This window comes from Syngnathus leptorhynchus, chromosome 10 (assembly GCF_054491065.1).
Source record: "Syngnathus leptorhynchus isolate UIUO chromosome 10, UIUO_Slep, whole genome shotgun sequence".
Taxonomy (NCBI): domain Eukaryota; kingdom Metazoa; phylum Chordata; class Actinopteri; order Syngnathiformes; family Syngnathidae; genus Syngnathus; species Syngnathus leptorhynchus.
The window spans coordinates 10,381,377-10,404,369 of NC_141204.1; the positions used below are offsets into that span (position 1 = coordinate 10,381,377).

A 22,993-nucleotide genomic window follows, 5' to 3' on the forward strand; every position below is an offset into this window, starting at 1 on the left:
GACTGTTGGGGCGTGGAATGTTCATGTGGTAAAAGTGAAGTGCGGTGATGTTATTTTAAATGTCCTTTACATAACTTAAACGTTGCTCAGAACCACCTTATGGAAAGTCATTCACAGTGGTGTGAAAATAGTGATTGATTTTTTGTTTTTACATGTTTGTCCTTAGATATTTCCCATCATCAAGCAACTTTAGATATTAGTCAAAGACTAACAAACAATACTTTTTCATGGCACTGTATTTGATGTTGTGCTCAAGGTCCATGTAGTACAAGTACACATTTTGTCCTCAGTAGTTAGACAATTCCTTGCATTAGTAGAATGACTAGCATGGTAGTGAAAACAACTAAATGATTTTTCAATTACTGCCTTCCCCTACTGCATGATAATTCTGCACAATATAGAACTATGTTACTAGTGAGGCATACTTGTGAGCATTTTGCTGCTACTAGAAGGGTCGAGTAAATCCCACATTCCTAATAATAGTGCAGCACAGGAGTTTACTAGCATAATTCAATCCAGTAGTAGTAAAACAAATTGGTGAATTGTCTTGTAATGACAAAGGCCACACTAGTGAACTCAAGGTGGATAACAAAAATGCTCGAAAAGTTTTCCATATCGCCTCATTGAAAGTCACTTCAGCCAGACAATACATAGCCAGACAAATTTAATGACAACATACAAAAAGTTACACAAGGTCAAATAGAGCAGCATGTGACGTTGATGCTTCTGAGGCTTCCTGGTTTATCTAACACCTTTCAAACACTTTGTAGAGATCCGGTAAATTGGCAATCTGCAGCACCGTGCCGTCCTCACTGATGTGTTTGGGAGGACTGATGAGCGAGCGGAAAGCCTTGCAGAGGACATGCTCAACGTTCCATTGCCATGAGTTGAGCTCCGCATCCTAACGTGACAAATAAATAAAACACACAGATAAATAATGACCTTTAAGCTACATGTGTTGACAACTATTTCATGTCCCCTTACCTGCTGCTCTCCTGGCTCCGCCTCCAGGATGTATTGCTTCCTTATTGAGTAGAACGCGCTGCACTCTTTGCTAAAGTCTCGAAAGCATTCTTTTTCATTGTCCCAGTTTATCTGCATAATGCCAAGAGAAAGCGTTAAGGTGCTATCATGAGCATCGACGAGAAGACTTTTAACTACTAGTCCATCACCTCTGTTGCCAGGCGGAGAATGAACATGGGCAACCCTTCCATGATGGGTGTGTACTTGTCAAGCAACAAAGGTAGTCCTCTTAAATTGCCTTCCTGCAGTGCACAATTGTTGTTACACGACAAGTAAATCACAAAAACAGTTTTGACTAAGTACATGAAGCTCAACCTGGTCAACCTCCATAGAGAAATAGTCCTCCAGCATCTCTGCTTTCTTCGTCAGGAAGTCCACTATATACTGAGCCAAGCCTTCCTTGGGTCCATCCTCCTCAGTCCAGCCACTCTCCTCAGAGTCCAGAGCCAACATAGCCAGCTCGTAAATAGGAGCCGGTGTCTAGAATCATGTAAAGGCCCATTAAAAACAAACCATCGCCTCACAGTGGTCACTTGCTACCTACAGATAGTCGGAGTACACCAAAGTTCCCAAAGTCATAGATGAGGATTTGGTAGAAGAGCTCCTGGCTGCAGCGAGATGAACAACAAGTAAATTAATGGTTTAGTAAGTTTAGTGTGAGCAAATGCCTGACCTTAGTGTTGTGGTGTTGAGCAGGTAGAGTTTAGTGTGATGCTGGATCAGAGTCCACTGCGGGTTGACGCAGCCCACAAACGAGTGATTCTGTAGCATCTCCTGAAGACCTGGCGGCATACAGGAGATGGATTATTCCGTTTCTCTTTGCTGACGTGTTATTTAATGACCAAAAGAGGAAAAACAAATGACTGGCAGTCACAATTATGACAACATTTAAGTGGTAGGTGTTGCTCAACATCATATTAGTCATAATATCATATTTGCTATGATGTGGCCCAGAAGAATAAATGGCTTGCAGATTAATTGATTAAAAAAAGAAATGCAATTGAGGCAGGAGTTCATTTGTACCTTTGTGCGTGTTGTCGTGAATTTCCCCTCTCAGCTCTCTGATGCTGTTTAGTTTGATGACTCGCCTCTTAGGCGTGGCTGCGGCCGTCAGGTCCTCCTCGCGTCCCTCTTGCTTCTCCTCCTCCTCCACTTCTTGCTGCTCTTTCCTGAGACGCTTCCTGGTACTTGAGACACAAGTTATAGTCATTCATGACTTTGTTTAGCTTCTTGTGAAATTTATTTAGGCCAGTTGGGGGCGGTAGAAAGGCATTAATGTTCAACAAGTTGAAGTGAAGTGTTGAATGCCATCCATTGATTTTCTATAGGGCTTGTCTTCTTTGTTCCTGACACAGAGACAAAAGTCACCTTTGGACATCGTGCGCTTCATCGCTCCTCTCCTCACTGTTGGTCAGCTCTGCCTCCATCTGGTCCAGGGCCTCCAGCATGTCCACATCATTCGGCTCGACAGTTTTGGACTCAAAATCTGCGCCCCTCTGCCCGACAGGTTCGGGCTGGGGAGGGAGCTTCTCCTTTGGTTGGAGGAAGGCATCCAGCTTCTGAACACGACAGTCGGTCCGCACCATCTGATGCGCGTAGACGCGCTCGGTAGACTCCGACGCGGTGTTGGAGGACTTGACCTCACCTGCTCCGCACACAGACAGCCCTGGCAGCAATGTCTGCACAAAGACAACGCAAGGCAAGTTTATTCCAGCAGAATATTTGTCCAACTCATTTTTAGCTGACTGTGTTCTCTGGAATAAAAATCTTTCATCAGGTCATGGTAATCGGCAAATATTCAATCAAGGCAACTGGAGATTTCTTGTTTGTTGAATTAAAAAATGACTTGGGCAATTGTGCTAATAGGCTAAATGATAAACAGTAGTGATGATATTTAATCCCATGGTGAATTTAAAAATTTGTTCACAGGCTTTATTTTAATGGTTGTTTATTACAGCCACAAATAGGCAAAAACACAATAGCACTCGAGTTCAGCTGGAATCAACGCTTAACTAAACACTATGTATTATCGCGACAACCTGCTCAATGGACACTAACACACCAGTTGTACCTGAGTGAAGTACGTGCGCGAGGAGTTGGAGCCGAGCAGCTTGCTCTCAATGTGCTTCTGAACGCTTTCGATGACACTGTCCTCATGCAGGAAATGCACCTCGTGCTTGGTGGGGTGCACATTCACGTCTACGTTCTGAGGAGAGATCTCTAAACTGCAGAGATCAGGTAAAAAAAAAAAAGTTTACATGAAGTGGATGTATAAAGTTTGAAATTACTCAAACCTGGCATTTGAACAAGGGTGTGTAGACTTTTTATATCCACTTATTGTACTGTACACTTTAATACTTTGTTACAATACAACTTTTACTATTTAAGCCCGCAGATCTGACATTGTAGCGATGATCAGGGTATTACAAATGTTTCTTTTTCTAAATGTATAGTAGTTAATTAAAATGCTTAAGTCCAGTTAATTAGAATGCCTCAGATATGGTTACCACAATTCTGGTGCCAAATTATTAAACTTCTAGAGTTCTCGAAATGTTAATGATATTGGGTATATATCAATCGTGTTCATTGTATATATATATATGTATATATATATATATATATTTAAAAAAACGTAAACATCCCCTTTAAAACGTGTTGTTACCTGAGATAAAGAAAAGGGTGTGTGTTCTTGGGCAGGTAGGCTGCATAAACTGTCTCCACTGCTTTCTTCAGCGCGCTCGACTCCACCAGACGGTCTGCAAGTGCCGTTCAGTCCAAACCATTTCATGAGTGGGCAACACTTCCTGTGTGTTTGGTACTCACGGTTGATGAAGAGGACCATGATGCATTTCTTGACCGAGTAGTTTGCGTTGGAGATGTAGCCTTTCAGTTTGAAGGCCAGCTTCTGGTCCTCGCAGCCAACCTCAATCAACTCCCTAGGAATGTCACCGATAGTCAGCAAATGCCGTTTGAGGTTTCTTCCTCGATTGACTAATACCTGCTGACTGCGTTGCCAAAAACTCCTCGAATATTATCCACCACTGAAGCGTTGGGTAAAGTTCTTACATCTGCTAAAGTCTCACCTTGCTGGAAGAGAACAACAAGGTGTATGAAAAAAACAATATGATTCACTTCGGCTCATGAGTGAGTTATTCTCGCACCTTCTTGACAGAGAAGCTTTTCCCGGAATTATGTATGGCATACCTATGAAAACAAAACAAATCCCCAAACATTGACTACGGAAAAAATGTTATCAGAAGCAACTCTGATATGAAGAACAGCACCTGCTCACCACCTCTACAATCCTAGAGTACTCATCGCTCGGGCTTTTCAAAGCTTTCCTCCTGGTGGACACGTTGTAGAAGAGATCTTCCACCTGTGCACAGAGAGACCAAAATATCAGCGCGTTTATTCGAAGTGGGCACAAAGTTAGGGACACCCGCTTGATGTAATAAGACTAAAATGACCTCCATCAAAAGTTCTGCACTTGACTGTATTGAGGTAGTATTGAGGTAACTTATTAACGTACTTTCTTTCTTTATTTCTTTCTTTCTTTATTTGGCAGGGTTGGGGTTTGGAATTGACTGTCGTCTTTTTGTCATATATTGTAATATGTTATAGAAAAAATAATAGTAATCAGCAAAAATTGGCAGATTTTAAAAGAGCTGTCAAGCAACCTGTCCCTGGCACCGCTGGCCCAAAATCACCCCCATAGAAAATGCTTGAATGGACTAGTAGCATTCAACTCACAAGTATTTGTGTTCCCTGGTTTCCAGCGCAGGGTTTCGGAGGGCTTTTTAGTTTACCATCACTGTAGGTGCCTCTGCAAGGTACAAGAAGGAGCACTGTAATCCATCTCCCTCATTGTGAAACCTATTTGACATGTGGCCCATACCTATAGGCGCATTTGGCATCAGCTGTCTTGGACGTTATGGTTACATGAGCAACATGGCTTACACTGGCCAGAGCCTGCAAATAAATACCAGCAAGTTGTGTGTTGTTTTTTGTATCTTATTCAGTGTCAACCCTTTACCTCTCCTCTGAAACCATAAGTCGCAATGGTAGAGAGATCCTCAAATGTTTGCAGCTTGCTTGTGGTAAAACGCTCACAAACTATTTCCATGTCTTCTCTCTGCATCATAAATGAAAGATGTCTTGCTCATAAATAATGTCAATTTTAATTGTACTCTGTACTGCACAAATTTAGTCATTTTGTTCATGCAAGGCGAAGTGATGCACATGGTAACTGTGAGTCAGGGCATTTGCTTGAATATTTTTTTGGGGGGGGGTCTCAGTTTTTTAAATGTGAAAGGCCTATGAAAATGATGACCCCCCATCGCATGGGCGAGCCTGCATGTAGCCTACCCGAATACCGGTGCCGTTGTCCAGAATCTGCAGCAGCTTCAGTCCGCCGTCTTTAACCGTCACCTGGATATTAGTGGCCTTGGCGTCCAGACTTTAACAATTAAACACATTTATTTCAAGGGACGCAAACTTTTACTGCTGGCTCTGAGTGTGTGTCACGTACCAGTTTTCAATCATTTCTTTAACAGCGTTAGCGGGGCGCTGTATAACCTCTCCCGCGGCTATCCGGTTGACAACCGTCTCGTCGAGCCTCCGGATGACACCCGCCATCGCAACCACTTTAATTAATGTGCTGATCGGCTAAACTTCTGTGGCCATGCTGTTTACATCTGTTTGTTTACAAGTCGCTATTCAAGCAGGAAGGCGGGGCTTGCGTTGCAAGCGATAATATATATATATATATATATGAAGATGGCTTGCTCTCAGCTGCTATAAATTCACAGTCTTAGTTTATTTTGTTGCAATATTATTACTTTGTTTATATACCCATAATATATAAAATGACAGAGGTAAATGGCCACAAATTTGGGTGATGGATGTTTTGGTATTTTGCTGTAATACTATTTTAGTGCATCTGTAATTGTAATCACGATCTTTGAAAACAGCAGCGCGCGCGCGGAAAATAGGGCGGGGTCTAACGTCGCACGAGAAATATGTCATCATGTTAAATTTCTTCTTCGTGCACAAATCTATTGTAGCTTTAATCATGGATATTATACATATCGCTACCCAGAGTTTGACGTGTGCACATATACGCTACAGCATGTGTGTGTAATCCTGAAGCTGTGCCTGATATTATTTAAATATTCTTCTGTAAGGTAATATAAAATGTGCTCTTTTTTATTACTGCTACAAAAGAATGGCATTGGTAAACTTTAGTCATCAAGCAGGATGACCTCATCAGAATGAAACGCTGTGAGGAGGCTCCCCTGGGAGAGGCGCTGTCAGGCGGAAATTTGGGGATTTTGTGCAGCCTGACTGTAAAGTCACCATTTCATCGTGTCATCACATAGATAATGCAAAATTAATCCTAAAACTGTCAGTTACGTTTTTATTTTAAAAAATTAATAAATACTCTGCAGAAGATGGATTTTAGTCATATTTTCCGCTACTTTATGAACACCATATAGCAACGATGACTTGAATGGAAAATTGTATACAGCGGATGAATTGCCCTTTGAGATTTTAAATTTCATTACTCATCAGTAAATCATGTCAGTTCTGCAGCTCTGTTACCTCTAGCCTAATGTTCTCATTAACATTGTACCTCAAGTGCATTTTTTATTTATGACCTTACTTTCCAGGTCGGCGTCTACATAAGTACTGTTTAATAGCTTGATTTCATAGAAACAGTAGAAGCATTCCAGGGGATCACATTGAGCAGCAACTTGGCAAAGGCCACTTCTTCCCGCAGCTTGTTGCGCTGCTTTTTGAGCCTTAGTTTCAGTACAGTCAATAAATAGCCTCTGGCACATGCACGGCATAACCAGAAATGTCACTGAAAGTATGAATGGAACCATTTTGAACTGTAACAATTAATGTCTTTCAGTTGTTATGCTTCCAGATAAATATGAGCCACAAGCATTTGCTGTCTTTTGTTGTCATTGGCCTGTTGAACATGTACTTTCTCGATTTCAGTTTGGGGTATTTCTACATGGACAGCGCGGGAAAATAGTGGTTTGCTCATCTGCCTCACAGCCAGGAGGTCTTGAGTTTCATCCTGTGTAAAATGTTTATCTTTTCTGTGTGCTTGCATCTACCTTAATATAGGTAATGAAATGCAATAGGAAATAAATGAAGCCAGCTCACCTTTGACCCGAATGAGGACAAACGTGGCATTGGAAGGAAATGATGTGAATCCTATGAATGTCTTTGACATAGTGCAGGAAGGAACTTTCCGGAAATGTTTGCATCCACAGGATGTGTCTCTGCAAACAGTACAAAAGAACATAATCAAGAAAAAATGAAGGAAGACATCACGGCTAAATATAATGCTATGGACTGTTTATGATTTCAGGCAGCCATTATGACGTAAAAGTGAATCACTCAGCATTTTTTCCATCAAGTTTTCATTTACATTTGAATAGGATCAAATAAATGTTAGAAGAGGTCACGGGTGGTTCAATAAAACTCCTCCCCCTTTGTTCATTTTAAACACTGTTGCAGCTATCTCACACCTCCCCTTTTTTTTTCTTTTCTTTTCTTTTTAACTAGAATGCTTGAGCTCAGAGTACAACAGCCACACCTACCGTGGGTCGCTACTTGTGGTGACAAGCATTTGATTGATTGCGACCGTACACAAGAGAACAGAAAGTCAAACTTGAAATGTTTTGTGGTTAGTATCAAAAAGGCTGACAGGATCACAGAATGAACTGTTTACTGATTTGGCACATCAGACATTAAAAGGCAGGTAAGAGACATAGCTAACTTGGAATCATTCCACACCTTCCTGCAACTGTGACTGATACATGGTTGACATACATTCCACACTAACTATAGTCCTCAATGTGTGATCTGGTTTTGCAAATCTTTTTGGTTTTTAATCTCTTCCAGTAAGTGAGATGAGTTGATCTGGTTAAACACCTCCAAGTTCATTACTTGAGAGTAAAATAGATTATATCTTAGAAACACCTGATATTGTGGAAATGCAATCGTGTGTGGAATTTGTTATGGCCTCTACAAAATGACACGTTGTGAAACAGTTCTTTCTTTCTATGAAGATGCTAGTCAAAGTTCAAGATATACGTACGGCTTTTGAGTGTTTGGCTGTAATACAAAGTTTACACTTCATTATATATATATGTAAAGCTTCAGGTTCCCCATAAAGGAAAAATATGAACACTTACATGTCTTTGTTCAATTTCATAGAATTAGAATGAATTTTTTAAGTTCTTTAAGTAGTTGTGAAATCCCATCAGATCAAGTTGCAACTTGTTTGCTTTTTAGATCCCAGACTGACAGTCCTTTTTTCCTCCTCATGATTTCACATGTGACAAATGTTGAGCTGTAGCAAAAGGCTGTGACTCACTGAAACCTTTTAAAGTTGTATTTAGTTTTGTTGTTGTTGTTGTGTCTTTTCCAGCATTGTTCGGTTTGTAGTTTACGGTAGTATCATGAGCAGTGTTTACGTTTTGGCTCGCAATGTTGTCTGGCTCACATTTTGTGGTTTAAATCTCACCTCTGGCTTTCCTGTGCGTAGTTTGCATGTTGTCCACGTGTTTGCATGAATATTTTGCGTGTACTTTGACTTCCTCCCATATTCCAAAAAGATAAATCACAAACTCCAAAATGATTTGTCTATAGGTGCCCAGCAAGTGATTGGCAATCAGTGCACGATATATTTCCATGGATCTTGACTCCATCTCATCCTTGTTGTTTTTGTGATGTAGAAAATGAATGGATTGACTCTGCATCATTGTGTGACTTCCACTTTCTTGGTCTCGCTCTATTTGTGTATCACCTCATCTCCAGGAAAACAGTGCCGTTGCACAAAAGGCTTCAGCCAGTAATGAATCTTACAGCTGCGCGTGCTTCCTTCTCTCTTTTGTTTTTCAATGTCACATTTCCTACTGTAGCTTTAAAAAGCACCAGAAATAGACTTTCAGTACTTTCAATACTTTACGTACAATAACAGCAGGAGATCCCCTGACCAACGATGAACAGATAAAATTTTCATTATGCTAGCCTTAAAATAAAAACAAGCTTGAACCGAGCCTTGTTTATCATATTTTTTTTATCACTGCCATTTATAAGTGTCTTTCATGCCGAAAAAATGCATTATTATTGATATTTACAGTATTATCCATCCATCCATTTTCTAGAGCATTTGTCCTCATGAGGGTCAAAGGTGATCTGGATGTTCTAGCTCAGTGTTTGATCCATCATAACCGAAGCTATCAGTCACACTGTCATTGACTAAATACTAAATGTATGTTTTGTTCTGAGCCACAGCGTTCACAAGGGTCCAATAGTGCACGGTGTGCCTTGGTATGTAGCGTAGCAACTATCTATGAACAGTTTGAACATTTTTTTGGGGTGGTGCTAGAAAGGAACAATAGGGGTTTGTCTTCACCTCGCCACTTTGGCAGATAGCTTGCATCACTTGCTTTACTTTAGTTATATCATAGTCCATCACAAGGCATGGCTATTTTCATTCTGAGTTTGGAGCAAACCTCACAGGCAATATCCAAACATTTGGTTTCTCCCTCTCGCTCCTTCTATGGTTCAAACAAAACATGCAGACATGGTGCTTAACTCCTTGGATTCCAAATTCCTAGATGTTTAATCAGAGAAGATGCATCATCCTTGGTCAATGGCCATTGTAGTACGTAATTGTTTATGTTGCATGAAAAGTAAACAAAGATTCAAAATTGACAGAGCACTTAAACACTGTGAGCTATTCCTGTGTGATGTTTATATAAATAGATCTTCGCAGAGAGTTTAAGAGCATTGCCTTTTATTTGTAATGTACACCATGGCGCACATGCATAATTTAATGAAGCTGCTTTTTTTCAGGCTCCTGAAAGGTTGACATGTTTTATCTGAAGTGAACGTTATAGGCGTTATGTTCTTGTTCCTCTCTCACTGTATGATTTATTTTAAAGTTGTGAACGTGCGCTGCATGGTAATTTGAAAAGTGCTGCATTGCCTTCCAGTTTGTGAGTTTGATCCTCCCACTCGTTTTAATTAATTGCTTTTGTTTGTACGAAGGCATGCATTTGTGTACGCTAAAGCTACCATGGTAATGGCCTCTTTTCTCGGTGTGGTTAAAATTCGGTTTCCGAGGGAGGAAAAAAAGCCACATTGTTTGGATTTTGCTGCCCAAGTAGCATGAATACAGTAAGTGGGGCTTCTTTATGCAAACGGGAAGGAATGAAATGCGTACAACCTTTTGTGTTCATTTCCTTGAAGAGCATGACTACAAATGTTCTTTCATTTTATTTATTTTTGCAAAACTTTATAGTACAGTCAGATTTCCTCCTCATCTGGGTTGAAAGAGAGACCCTATTTAGAACCTATAAACACAGTTTATAAAAATCTATTGATTTTAAAACCTGTTCTAATTTCCATCCCTTTTTTTCAAAAACAAGATATTTCATATTGACAGTGCAGAAAACAAACATTATGGTTCAGCTATTGGTTTGGCAAACATAGGTTAAAATGTTTTTCGTTTTTTCTGTTTCTTGCCATTTTCAATGCCCATATCGATGCCTATCCTTCTATTCATTGACTGACATATTTTCTGAGAATGTTCAAGTAGCTTCCTAAAAAGACAGAGGAAAGTAAGAAGGGAGGGTGACAGTAGACTAAGCGAGAGACACAGAGAGAGAGAGAGAGACAGAGAGAGAGAGACACAGAGAGAGAGAGACACAGAGAGAGAGAGACACAGAGAGAGAGAGACACAGAGAGAGAGAGACAGAGAGAGAGAGACAGAGAGAGAGAGACAGAGAGAGAGAGAGAGACAGAGAGAGAGAAGAGGGAGGGATAGAGAGGGGGCGGCGCTCGATTGACCCCCTGCACTTCTCACTGTTAGCTCACTAGTCGTCTACATGCCTAAAGCGTGACAATAAACTGGTTTAACTAGGTGACGGGCAAAAAAAAAAAAAAAAACCGATGTGTCGGAACACTTTCGGCAGGTTCCTCTTTTCTTAGGCGCGCGACTGGCAAAGCAGCGACCGGAAACACGGCAAAATGGCCCGTTTGGAGTTCAAAGGACGAGAACCGTGACGATGACTTGACGTTAGTTAGCTCAGTAAGTTTACCGATTAACGTTACACGTACTTGTTTTGTTTGTGTGTATGTGTTGGTGAGCTATGTAGGTTGTGACGTCATGGAGTCTAACATATGGCCCAAAACATTTTTGCCAAGTGTGCTACGTTTTTACCTGTTAGTCGTCATAACAGATGGGTGACAGAAACACAACTTTTAAACATGGAGCCTTGCGAGCGCCGTTCGCTCGCCTATTTGTCCGTATGGATGTCGGTTTTTATGTTTTTCACTGCTTTTTTTTTTTATTTGGAGGGGGGCAGCGGCTAAAGAGTGTTTTTTGGTAAACTCGCGAATGTAGTCTCGTGTTTTGGGCCAGAGGGAGGAGCCGCACCCATAACTATCCTAGACTGGAATTTCATCTCTTCTCATTCATTTGACTTAAACCGCCAATTGTAAGAAAATAGGGTGAAGAAACTTGCATAAGTGTAACAAGTTACATATTATTCCTCTTTCTAGTTTGAAAATGTTGTTCCCTATAACAGTGTTGGAACAAATGACGTATGGTTAAGTGTACTACTTTCAGGATTATCTGTAATATCAATAATCAATGTGATTACACATTGCACAGTTGTTGATATATGATGTAAATACTGACCACTAACATTGAATGTCACTCACAATTCTTTAAATCATGTTTGTGTCAAAATGGCATCTGTAGAAGGTTAAAAACAAGCCTATACTTGTGCATATTTTTTTATTTAGATCTCTATTTTAATGGTAGATCTCTATTTTAATGGTAGTGTCTTCCACTTGTGAAGCCTTTAAATGATTGTGCTTTCTTTCCATCTCCTCAGCCAGCAGTATGGCACGTCGCTCTCAATGTTCTTCTGCCGGGGATAATCCCCTGCACCCCAACTACCTTCCTCCTCACTATCGGGAAGAGTATCGTCTGGCAATTGATGCACTGATTGAGGAAAATGTGGAAGGATATTATGAGTTCCTCCAAAAGGCAGATGTGGTGGATTTTCTGGCTCCACCTGAGATCCAATATATTCAGAGCTCAGCACGCCTTCCTCAGCAGGCCACTTACCAGGAGCAAGCCTTTCTCGAGAGTGGAGGAGACAGCTCCTCGGATACATACTGGCCAATACACTCGGACCTAGATGCTCCTGGACTGGATCTTGGCTGGCCTCAGCTGCATCTTTTTAGTGGACCTACGGAGGTCACCACTCTGGTTAACCCTCCTGAGCCTGACATGCCAAGTATCAAGGAGCAGGCCCGGCGACTTATCAAGAATGCTCAGCAGGTTGTTCTTTGTTTTTGTTTTTTATGGCAGCAGACTACTGTACATGAATGACCCTCACAGTGTTGTCATGTGTGTTTTTGTTTCCACAGGTTATTGCCATAGTGATGGACATGTTTACTGATGTTGACATATTTGCCGACATTTTAAATGCAGCCATGAGAAACGTCGCCGTCTATATTATTTTAGACGAGCAGAACGTGAATTATTTCATGAACATGGTGTCCAACTGCAGAGTAAATCTACAGAGTATCCAAGTGAGTCATTTAAAGCCATACAATATACATTATTATTACTTTGGAAACAAAAGAAACTACAGGGTGCGGCAAAATGATCTGACACATTTGTAGGTTTAATAAATTGGAAATAAATTAAAGAAAGTACATACAATGCAATTCAGTTTTCTGGAGTTCTGGTGTCGCGAGGTCGGCCGGTTGATTTTCGTTTCAATGCTGATCCACTGGGTCTGAAGTTAGTAACCCATAACAAGATAGTGTTTCGAGCAGGTACAGGATCATGTCTACCAAGTCTGAAGCGCAAACTGAATGCTCGTTGTGTGTTACAGATTCATTCTTAATAAAGCTTTTCCACAATGAAAGCGCGATGCCCACCGGGCCAGTTCATGTTAGCAACTGAAAAGAAACAAAACATTATTCGAAAACAAAATGAAAATGAAATGAAACAAAACAAAACAAAATGGCATTATAGGTATGTACTTTTCGGGGGGGGGGGGGGGGATTGTTTCTTTAATTGATTTGCATTTTATAAACCTACAAATGTGTCAGATAATCTTGCCGGACCCTGTATAATTGAGTTATTAGCAGCAATTACCGTTTGTTATCTGAAGTATAAGAACTACAATTCATGTTCACACAGATGAAAAAAATGAGCAGGTTTGGCCATGGACCTCGCCTTCAACATTGTAGCCTAATTGTCTGAGATAAAGGAGCATAATTAGGGTTGTAAACATCCTACAACAATAGCAAGGCAGGAAGAAGTTCTTGAAATAACTCACTGAGCCATAGTTATGTGTGGCGAGTATTATGAGTGTATTATGCTATCATTTCCCCCCGGTTTCTTTTTTTTTTTTTTTTTTTAAACAAATAATCGTGATTAGGGTTAGGTGATGTTGCACTCACCAACCTTTTTTTTTTCTTTTTTTTTTTTTAAACTGATTCGGTTGCTTGTTTGGTAATTTTAGACATAAAAAGTCTACACACCACAGTTCAAATATTTTTGTTTTATAGGAAATGAAAATGTGATCTATAAACTATACACTTTTCTTCAAAGCTTTTGAAGAGCGTAAATATCATTTAGCAAGTAAGACAACATGGCTGCACAAGTGTGCATAAACATCTTAGCAGTAACTGTGTTCCAAATTCATCACTCACATTCAAACTCATTTGAATCAAAGTCAGAACATATCTGCCACCATTTTTAAGTATCTCTGATGTTCAGTTCAGATGTTCTACTTATTGTTAGTCACATCTTACGAGCCATGCTCCAAAATGCATGCAGGCAAATGTGTTAATCATCCAATGACAGCAAGGTTGAACTTTTCAGCCAGAATCCCAAAAGGTATGAAAGGCGCAAATTAGGGCTGGACAATATATCAAAAGAATAGTGATATTGTGATATCGGCCCATGTTTCTTATGGAATTGTATGTTTATGAATCTAAATTTTACCAGTCTGATGCACACTTAAATATGCATCACCATCTAATAGGAATAGTTGAACATTATCTTGGGTAATTTCAGTTAATTAGCCAAGAATACTTTAAGATTGCTTTTTTTCTGCATGGACATATTTTTAATGATTTCATTAGGAAAGATAAACGTTATTTCTTCAGGACCATGTTAAATATTACAGTCATATCAATATTGCTATATTCAACCACCATATTGCATATCGCATGTTTTTGCAATATTGTGCAGCCTCTGGTTTAATTTGAACACAAGCACTACAATACTTGTTTTGCAGTTTCTTCGGGTTAGAACTGTATCTGGCATCACTTATCACTGCCGCTCAGGGAAATCCTTCAAAGGTCAGATGATGGATCGCTTCTTGCTGACAGACTGCAGAGCCGTACTGAGTGGGAACTACAGGTAACTACCCTACTTGATACAATTCAAAAATAAGGTGTTTATCTTGCAGTGAAATGTGTTGACACATTACTTAGCACCTTGTTTGTCCAAATGAACTTGGAAGACTGAACATTTATTGATATAGTATTTATTTTGCTTTTGCACAGCTTCATGTGGTCTTTTGAGAAACTACATCGCTGTATGGCACATCTTTTCCTTGGACAGCTTGTATCGACTTTTGATGAAGAGTTTCGGATCCTCTTTGCTCAATCACAACCATTATTAATTGATGGGCCTGCTGCCATGGAAGACATTGGCCTTTTACAAAAAAGGCAATACCCAAGTAAAATAACTTCACTCGTGTACAGAGAGCCCAGAAAGTTTCTACCAATGGACATGCCTCATGCAGAGGATTGGACTAAACCATCATATGATGAACAAATGGAAACTGACTGGAGAATGTCACACTTGAAAAGAAATGACTCTTTCCATGATAAGTACAGTCAGCAAGGTCACTCCAAGTTTCCAATGATGGAAAACCCTGCTTTGAAACGCAACATTTGTGCTGAAGGTGTTACCGGCAGGTACAATTACCCGTTCCCAACTCAACCCGCAGCAGACCTTGAGGCCCGGGGAAGGCTGTTTCACAGGGGGCAGCAGAAAATTGTGGACCCAGGTCCTGAAGTTGGCTCTGAAAGATTCTGGGGCCAAAACTATCATTCTGCAGATCAGTATTCTGAACCAGGCTTACCACAAGAGATGGAGCCATTTGATAATTTTGACCCTGTGCTTAATTATTTATCATCCACCAGGAATGTGGACTTTGAGCAGGTCTCAGAGAAATTACAACCTCCCACAGATTTGGCTTTAAATTTATCTCAGCCTACATTGGATGAAAAACAGTTTTTACAGGAGCCCAACGCTGACCGGAAAGACCCCACGGTAAAGCGGGGTTTAAGGAACTGGAGAATTAACTCGTTCCTTAGTGCACATGATATTCCAGGGGATGAAGGCCTGCCATCGATGCCGCCTCAGGCAACAGATCCTTTCGAGGAGCCATCCAACACAGTACAGCCAACAGAGTTATCCATTCCTAAAATCCCAAATGTCCGAGAGTTTAAAATTCCTGCCGTACCGAGAGTAAGTCAGTTGCCATCTTATGCCAAAGCTTTTGCATTGGAACCAGAACAGTCAAATAAATTGCCAGAAGAAAGTACCGCTGGGGCAGCTGACACCAAAACAACACCAACACCCTCCGAATCATCATCAACAACTGAAGGGGAGAAACCAGAAGAGGCTGAACAAAAGGAACCTACCGCTTTTCGGAAGGAAGAGTCATTTAGGAGAAAATATAATCCAGCAATGCCAAGAAGCTCAAGATTAAGATCATCTCTGATATTTAACTCTTTAGAGCAACATACAGCAGGACAACAAGATGATGAGAGTGACAAAAATGAGGGCGATCAGACAAAACTACCATTTGTTTCCCAGGTTTTTGGACAAAGAAGGTCATCCGCAAGAGAATCTTTTGGATGGTCTCGTTACCTAAAGTCGTTCGATAGCTCTGCCCCAGAAGCATCCAAGCAAGAGGGAAATGATAAACCACAGGATAAAGATTCATCAAAGGAAGATTTAAAGAGTTCCTCAGAAAGTCTCATGGTACAACATCCAGATATTGAAGAAGCAAAGGTTTCTCCATCACCATCCAGATTGAAGCGGACCGAATCTGATATGTTAAAAACTGATCAAGCACCCAAGTCTTCGGTCGACAAGATGTCATCTGTCGATATGAGTGATCCTGATAAGAGATTCGTGTTTTTCAAAGAGCTAGCAGCAAAACGCAAAGCTGCTAAGGCTTCAGAAGCTGAGAAGAAAGCCACGAAGACTGAAATAAAAACACCAACTGATCCTGATAGTGCTGGCCCAAATGATGGAAAGAAAGATGATAAGATTTCCCAACTGTCAATGTCACCAAGTGTTAAGTCAACAGATTTAAGTAAAACAAAATCTACAGAGCCACCTGTTGATGTCAGTCACCAGGCAAAGAAGCAAGAGGGCCAGGTCAGTAATCTAACCGTTATCTCCCAAAGCTCAAAACGTGAACAACCAACTGATTTAAAAAAGGTAGAATTGGGGAACACCCAAACGGCAGCATCTTTATCTGTTTCTGCAGAAACAGAGACTCATCAGTGTGAATCAGAAGATCCAGAGCTTCACAAAGCTTCTTTGAGTGAGTGTAGCTCTGGTCACCAATCCGTTATAACAAAAGAAACACATGCTAATCTTCCATCGCTTAAGCGTAGCACCGATAAAAGCTTATCACCAGTTCTTACTCCCACCACGGGGAATTCAACATCATCTTCTTCATCTAACATCCAAACTCGAGACTCATCGCAGGTCAAGAGCAATGTGGTTTCTCTTACTCTGGCACCACAATCTAGCAAAGTAGCACAACCAGATGCAAAAAACTCTAACTCTGAAAACATTCGTGGCCATCAAACCACATCCAGTCCTCATGACTCTAACATAGACTCACCTAGTATGCAGTCCCTAACTGATAAAATACACCTGGAAAAATCTGTCAGTGCCTCCCCTCCTCGTCCCACCAAGTCTACTGAGGAAGCCATTTTGAAGAAGAAACAAGCAGTGGCTGCTCAAGACCAAAACCTTCCTGTAGATGAGTCTGGGGTGTCACCCATTGGTGCCCTCTCATCTCCCAGACAAGACAAAGGGGACGTCCCGCTGGAATCCAATATATTTGGCTTTCATATTCATTCTAAATCTGACCAAAAACAATACTCATCTCAAGAGCAATTAAGGCAAGCAACTTCCCCGACTGATGCTAACCCGGAAGGATTGTCAACTGTTCCAGATTTATGTTCATCTGTGTTGGTTCAGTCTGTTTCGCCTTCTCACGCTGAAAGTGCAACGCCAACATTACATGGATCTCCTGACACCAACTTTTTAACCAATGGGAATCCAAACGACAAAAAGAAAATAACAATGCACCCTACCTCAGTTGACACATCTGTCACGACGGTGCCATCACCTCTTGATAGCACTAGCATGGACTATCAAAATGATGTCAGCAAAGATTTGAAATTAGTTTTTGAAAATAAAATGGAGGATAGTGAAAGAATAAATGAACCAACAGGGCAAAATAAATGTTCAGGAAGGACAGCAGAAGACGGGGTACCATCCAAGCAGCCAAAGTCAAGCCAGTCTCGCTATCACTCATCAACTGCTGGCGTGCTCTCGAGCAGCAACCTCCGAGATGATACCAAACTGCTGCTCGAACAGATTTCGGCAAATAGCCAATGCAGGAATGAGTCTACAAAGGAGTCACCCGTCACCGATGATGAGAAAGAAGATGAAGCTGACAAAAATGCCAAGAGGGAAAAAGAAAGAGAGATCGGGTCACTAAGCAGCGACATGCCAAATTCGTCTCAGGACCGTGACAAGCTGCTGGAGAGGCTTCAAAATATGAGGAAGGAGAGGAAGGTTTACAGTCGCTTTGATGTAAGCTGAATTATTCTTAAAATATTTTTCACACATTACGATTTGTGCTCACCTCTATAACCAAAAACTTTTTCCCCCCCTCTCGCTTTTAGATGACTTCTTAACTGGGATCCAGAGAGAAAGCCGCGAGAAAAGATTAGAGACTGAAGTACAGCAGAAAGCTGACAAGCTGACAAAGACGCATGGTATCAGTAAAGACCAATAGGGTAGGGGTTCTATTTGTCAATCACTATCGCTTAAGTCAGCGTGGAGTGCCTTTACTGACGGTTGACAGCGCACATGTAGTATGTGATAAACGGTTTTAAAGACATGGATGGGTAAAGTGCAATTTGTTACAAGTGACTAATTGAGGAGCCTTGGCTTTTTATTTCATTGCTCCCCACAGTACTTTGTCCTCAATAGAATTGCTACAGCTTTGATGGCTTGTTTAGAATCGTGATCACAAGAGCCTGCCCTGGTTTTATAACATGGGGGTGTTCAAAAATATACCGTGATGATAAAGACAACATAGTTTCTTACCAATTGGCTGGATGAACTCTAAATCTTCTACAGTAAATAGAAATCAATTCGATCCAGTCAGACATTTATTCGTAGTGCAGAAACAGAACTTGTTGTAAAGTATCTTCTGCCATCTAGCGGGTTTTCTTGTAACTACAGGCTCCCACCACGTCATAACTAAGGGCAAATGGAAATGTTACCGCATTTGGTGACTTGTTGGAAGTGTGATAGAATGACGTAATTGCCTCATTTACATATTTCAGCAGCAGTCATGGTATTATGCTCATGTATATTCCTTTTAAACTTGGTTTTCACCTGAATACACAAGCAGCCATTTGTAAAACTAACAAAGACTTTAGAAACCTGCTTGCCGGTTTAGAATTAGAATTTACAATGCCAATACTGTATAGCTATCTTCATGTTATTTAGAAAAGGTATTTAATCCAATAATAATAATCACGTGTTGGAAACATGAGGACCGTAAGTGTGATAGAAACAATCACATATTAAACCTGATTTATCTTAGTATGCCAGATAGACTTTTAAGAATTATTTTAACTGACTATAATGTGGTAATGAAGGTATTCATTAATAAATAAACTCCACTTTTTAAGAAAGCAATACGCATAAAAAAAAAAACTAGACTCTGTTCAGTGTCAAATTATTGTAATGCCAACTTTTTGTGTGCGTGTGTGTTATGTCTGAACAGCTTTGTCACATTATTGGTGTATTTTTGCAGCGTTTGAGTCATCCATATTACTGTTGTAGCAATAAGAAAACATGTTCCTTAAAGGACCTCAAAGCCTGACCATGTACAATGTTCATGTGGAGATAAATGACAAACTTCTTTTATATTTTGTGATTGAAGAAACTAAGTTTTTGTGCCTTTGTATTCTGAAATTGTGCCTTACCTATAAAACATCTCAAATGAATCAAATTAACAAAATAGAATGATTTTAAAGATACTTTTAATGGATATCTGGTCTTCTAGACAAAATGGAAAAAATAAATTGCTTTTAAAATGTCAATGTTGGATCTCAGTTTTAACTCAGGATGGTGTATCTACACATGTGCGCACACAGACACACACACACACACACCAATACATCCATTATCATCTGCACTCACACTCATACCTACGAGCAATTTGGGGTGCTCTATCAGCCTACCAAGCGTGTGGCCTAGTGGATGCAGATGTGTGTGAGCCCAGCATTAGCTCAGCATTAAAACATTTCAACGATTCCTTTAACATGTGCGTTGTTTTCATTTGTTGAGCATTGTGCAATAATGACTCCGTATATTACCCTGCACACATGACAGATGCAAGACATTCAGGTTTTCCATGTTTAGCTTCAACCACATACTCTGCCTCGTATCTACTGTACTTATCTCTACATCATATTTGTGTGATTGAGTAAATGTGACCAAGCTCACTGAGCACTACATAGCCATAAAGTCACATGCTGCAGAGCGCCGCTTATGAAAGACACACTCCTCTGCTGTATTTCCTTAAGAACAGTGGGCCTCTTGTGTGTGCATTGCACTGCGCTTTTGCACTAATCTTCTTTTCAATTTTCACGCTTCAACCTGCAGCTTTTATCAGCTTGTAGTTTGCTTTGTGGAAATCAGTCTTATTATAAAATGACTTCAAGCCTGAAGAAAGTTTACCATATCAGCGTATTCAGCTGGTATGCTTTTGTTGTCATTACTTTGGCTGCTAAGGATGGTGAGGAATTACCACCTGGGATCTTTGTGTATGGGGGACCTTGGAAATATCTCACATTTTTGAACTTAGTAAGTACAATATCATGTTTGGAAGAGATGACATGTACAGACATATACGGTATTTTACTTGCTGTGTTTCAGATACTCCAAATGTTATTCTTTGGATTGGCGGCCGTAAACGATCTTCAGCGTGGGAAACAATCTGATAGCACGCTGAACAGATTTACAGATCTAATATTCTCTGTCTTTGCATTCCCTGTAGGCATGGTGAGTTATATACTTAGAAAACATTTTAAAAATGTTACAGAACAAGTCAATACAACTTTAGGTCTTCTTTAGTTTGTTGTTCTTCTCTTTTGGGCTCTATTTGCCTATGACAGAGAGTTGGTTTACCCGGCAACAATGGACGCCTTCATCCCTCCTTGGATAAACCACGCCATGGTCTGAAAAATATGTATTTTCAACATTTTATGAAAATCTATATGATTAATTCCCTTGTAATGACTCATTTCTGATCCGTTTTCTTAGCATACATTTGTCTTTCCTTTGTTACTTGGAGAATTCCTGGCGCAGCCACATGCCTACCCACGAACAAAAAATGCACTGGCCACACTGGGATTAGTGGGTGTGGGTTACCTATTCTGGTAAGTGCCCAATCACTATAATACAGACTGAAATGATAAAGAACTGAATTGCTGTTGTTGCAACTTTAATGGTTAATCTTCTGCTTCGGAAGTTTAAGATAGTGTTGTCTGACATTTGGACCAGTTCAACTGTGTTTATTTAAAATGAACAGTAAATGTGTGTGTGTGGTTTATTTTGTACATTTGATCAAAGACACAGGTCTTGAGACAAAAAGGCAGTAGTGGCCCACTGCATCTTTTTATGTGCAACAAAAATAAACAAGGATGACTTCACGTTTTTTTAATAAAGGCATTTTGACAGGAAAGTCATTGCAAAAATATGAATTCCTTTGAAAAAAAATGTATAAAGCATTGGGTGGTCCTATTTTCTGTGACGTGATTCCAAATTCCAAAAACAACTTAACAATCCAATGGAACTGTTTTTTTACCTGTCATGGCAGCCCCACGTGATGTAAAACAATTACTAAGTTTTTGCATGTGGGGAAAAAAGCAAGTTCGACTCCTCTGATCAGTGACAGTGAAACCTCTTTTCCCTTCCTTCTTACATTCTCTGCAGGATTCTCTGGGTGCACATCAAAGTGGGGATTTGGGTTTATCCCCTCCTTGGACATTTCAATGGTGTTGGTCTGCTAGGCTTCTTTTGTTTTAACATGTCTGTGGTGACATTACTCTACCTCCTCGGAGACAAACTCAACAGCCGCATGTGGGGAAAAAAACTTCACTGACAGAGGAAAAGACAACAGGGCTTTGATCATTTGTGTGTCTTTGTTTTTGTTTCAAAGGCAACAAACAACAATCTTTACCACTATGATCAAGAATATTGCAATGTAAACAGCAAGTTCATAATTTCACTGGAAAGATTTGTGTATTCTAGCACTTTCTCTTTACAACAAAAGTGTGTACAAAACCTAAAAAAAAAAATCTAAATAAAACAAGTTTCAGAGACATCCTTTGCCTGCTCTTTCTTGTCAAATCCTATTCTTTTTTTAATTGATAAAACTATTAATTGAACAGGAGAAACAAAACTGTGGTAACTTTCTCTGCATGTCTAACGTCATTGTAGGGCAATTCATCATGGATTCATCATTTTGGCCTGTGTGGGAAGGAACTCCTGTAATTCAAAACACCATTCTAAATAGCCGGAGGTCGTGATCATTCAGTCACTATCTTCACCAACAGGACTTTTGTCGTGTTCTTGAATAATTGCGTGCGCCTGTCCACGTCATCCGCCTCTGAGATCTCTGTAGCCTTTAAGATGGTGGAGGTAGTTTGGATCTGCATCCACCAGGCCTACTGAAAGGATCTTGGCCAATAAATGCAGATCTCCCTCACTCAAGTCCTTCCGTTGACACACAAAAATATCAATTATTGAGTCTCTTATCATATGCATCAAGAGCCTTTTTTTTTTTTTTTTACTGACCTTGTTGCCGTTCGATTCCAATATCTGTGTTTTTTTATGTTTATTTTCCTGTTAAAGACAATCAAATTAAAACCTCAGCCATCGGACACGTTTAACTGCAGAAAGTTATTTTGCATGTAGTGTCAGTTTGTGGAAATCAACCACTTGATCCAAACAAAAAGTAAGATCAATTTTAAGGTTCACTTGCCTCTGTAAGTCCTTTTGAGAAACACATAATGATGACGAGAAGGCCCGCAACTGTCTGTTGGTTTGAACAGAAATGCTGCGGTCAACATCACAAATATAAAACCCAATGAGACATCAATAAATGAAATGTTTTTACTTACCCCGAGCAAGTACAGCATTTCCCTTGTTGGTGCCCTGAATTGTTAAGAAAGAAGTGTCTCCTGCTCTGAGTTGAAAGCACACTATAATGCTTGAAGCAAATGGGAGAACCCGCCGGACAGGAACTGTAACGTTTTCAATTCATTCTCCCATGATAGGTATTCACGTGCTTTTTACGTAGGTGATTACGTAAAATAGGGTGTTGTTTCCATTTAAGTGTCATTGTTGTCCCGCTGTTATTGTTTTCCTCGTTTCTCAATAGTGGATTGCAGTAAGGAGGAAACTTGACGATTTAAAGCATTCACGCATTGAAATGTGTACTTCTGCTTCATAAGTCAAAGGTTTGAGGTTGGAGTTTGCATGTTCTCCCAACACAAT

At 40.2% G+C, this 22,993-nt stretch overlaps 3 protein-coding genes and 1 long non-coding RNA gene across 5 annotated transcripts; 2 read left to right on the forward strand and 2 right to left on the reverse strand.

Moving 5' to 3' along the window:
* Positions 1–435: 435 nt before the first annotated feature.
* mlh1 (mutL homolog 1, colon cancer, nonpolyposis type 2 (E. coli)) lies at positions 436–6,596 on the reverse strand. The gene is made up of 19 exons (XM_085921974.1): positions 5,552–6,596; positions 5,389–5,479; positions 5,057–5,155; positions 4,919–4,992; positions 4,774–4,846; positions 4,308–4,399; positions 4,185–4,227; positions 4,022–4,110; positions 3,847–3,959; positions 3,686–3,779; positions 3,095–3,248; positions 2,392–2,702; positions 2,047–2,210; positions 1,697–1,805; positions 1,568–1,631; positions 1,339–1,503; positions 1,173–1,265; positions 985–1,095; positions 436–901 (listed from the first exon to the last, which is right to left on the reverse strand). The coding sequence occupies exons 1-19, from the start codon at positions 5,656–5,658 to the stop codon at positions 746–748; spliced, it is 2,202 nt and encodes a 733-aa protein (XP_085778100.1). The 5' UTR covers positions 5,659–6,596; the 3' UTR covers positions 436–745.
* Positions 6,597–10,322: 3,726 nt separating this feature from the next.
* sack1ha (scaffolding CK1 anchoring protein Ha) lies at positions 10,323–19,530 on the forward strand. Of its 2 annotated transcripts, none has more exons than XM_085921918.1 (6): positions 10,323–11,140; positions 11,952–12,403; positions 12,493–12,657; positions 14,382–14,506; positions 14,653–18,004; positions 18,097–19,530. In XM_085921918.1, exons 2-6 carry the CDS (start codon positions 11,960–11,962, stop codon positions 18,106–18,108), a joined length of 4,098 nt encoding a protein of 1,365 aa, XP_085778044.1. In that variant the 5' UTR covers positions 10,323–11,140; positions 11,952–11,959; the 3' UTR covers positions 18,109–19,530. The 2 variants fall into 2 exon arrangements, with proteins under 2 accessions (XP_085778044.1, XP_085778046.1); XM_085921920.1 differs by lacking the exon at positions 10,323–11,140 and adding an exon at positions 11,161–11,549.
* A 150-nt stretch (positions 19,531–19,680) lies between these two features.
* On the forward strand, positions 19,681–21,815 carry LOC147050361 (androgen-dependent TFPI-regulating protein). The gene is made up of 5 exons (XM_085921921.1): positions 19,681–20,296; positions 20,369–20,494; positions 20,567–20,668; positions 20,756–20,871; positions 21,428–21,815. Exons 1-5 carry the CDS (start codon positions 20,144–20,146, stop codon positions 21,594–21,596), a joined length of 666 nt encoding a protein of 221 aa, XP_085778047.1. The 5' UTR covers positions 19,681–20,143; the 3' UTR covers positions 21,597–21,815.
* LOC147050362 (uncharacterized) lies at positions 20,991–22,753 on the reverse strand. The gene is made up of 4 exons (XR_015067378.1): positions 22,618–22,753; positions 22,479–22,532; positions 22,292–22,339; positions 20,991–22,210 (listed from the first exon to the last, which is right to left on the reverse strand). It is a non-coding gene; the product is annotated as an uncharacterized LOC147050362 (long non-coding RNA).
* Positions 22,754–22,993: the final 240 nt, after the last annotated feature.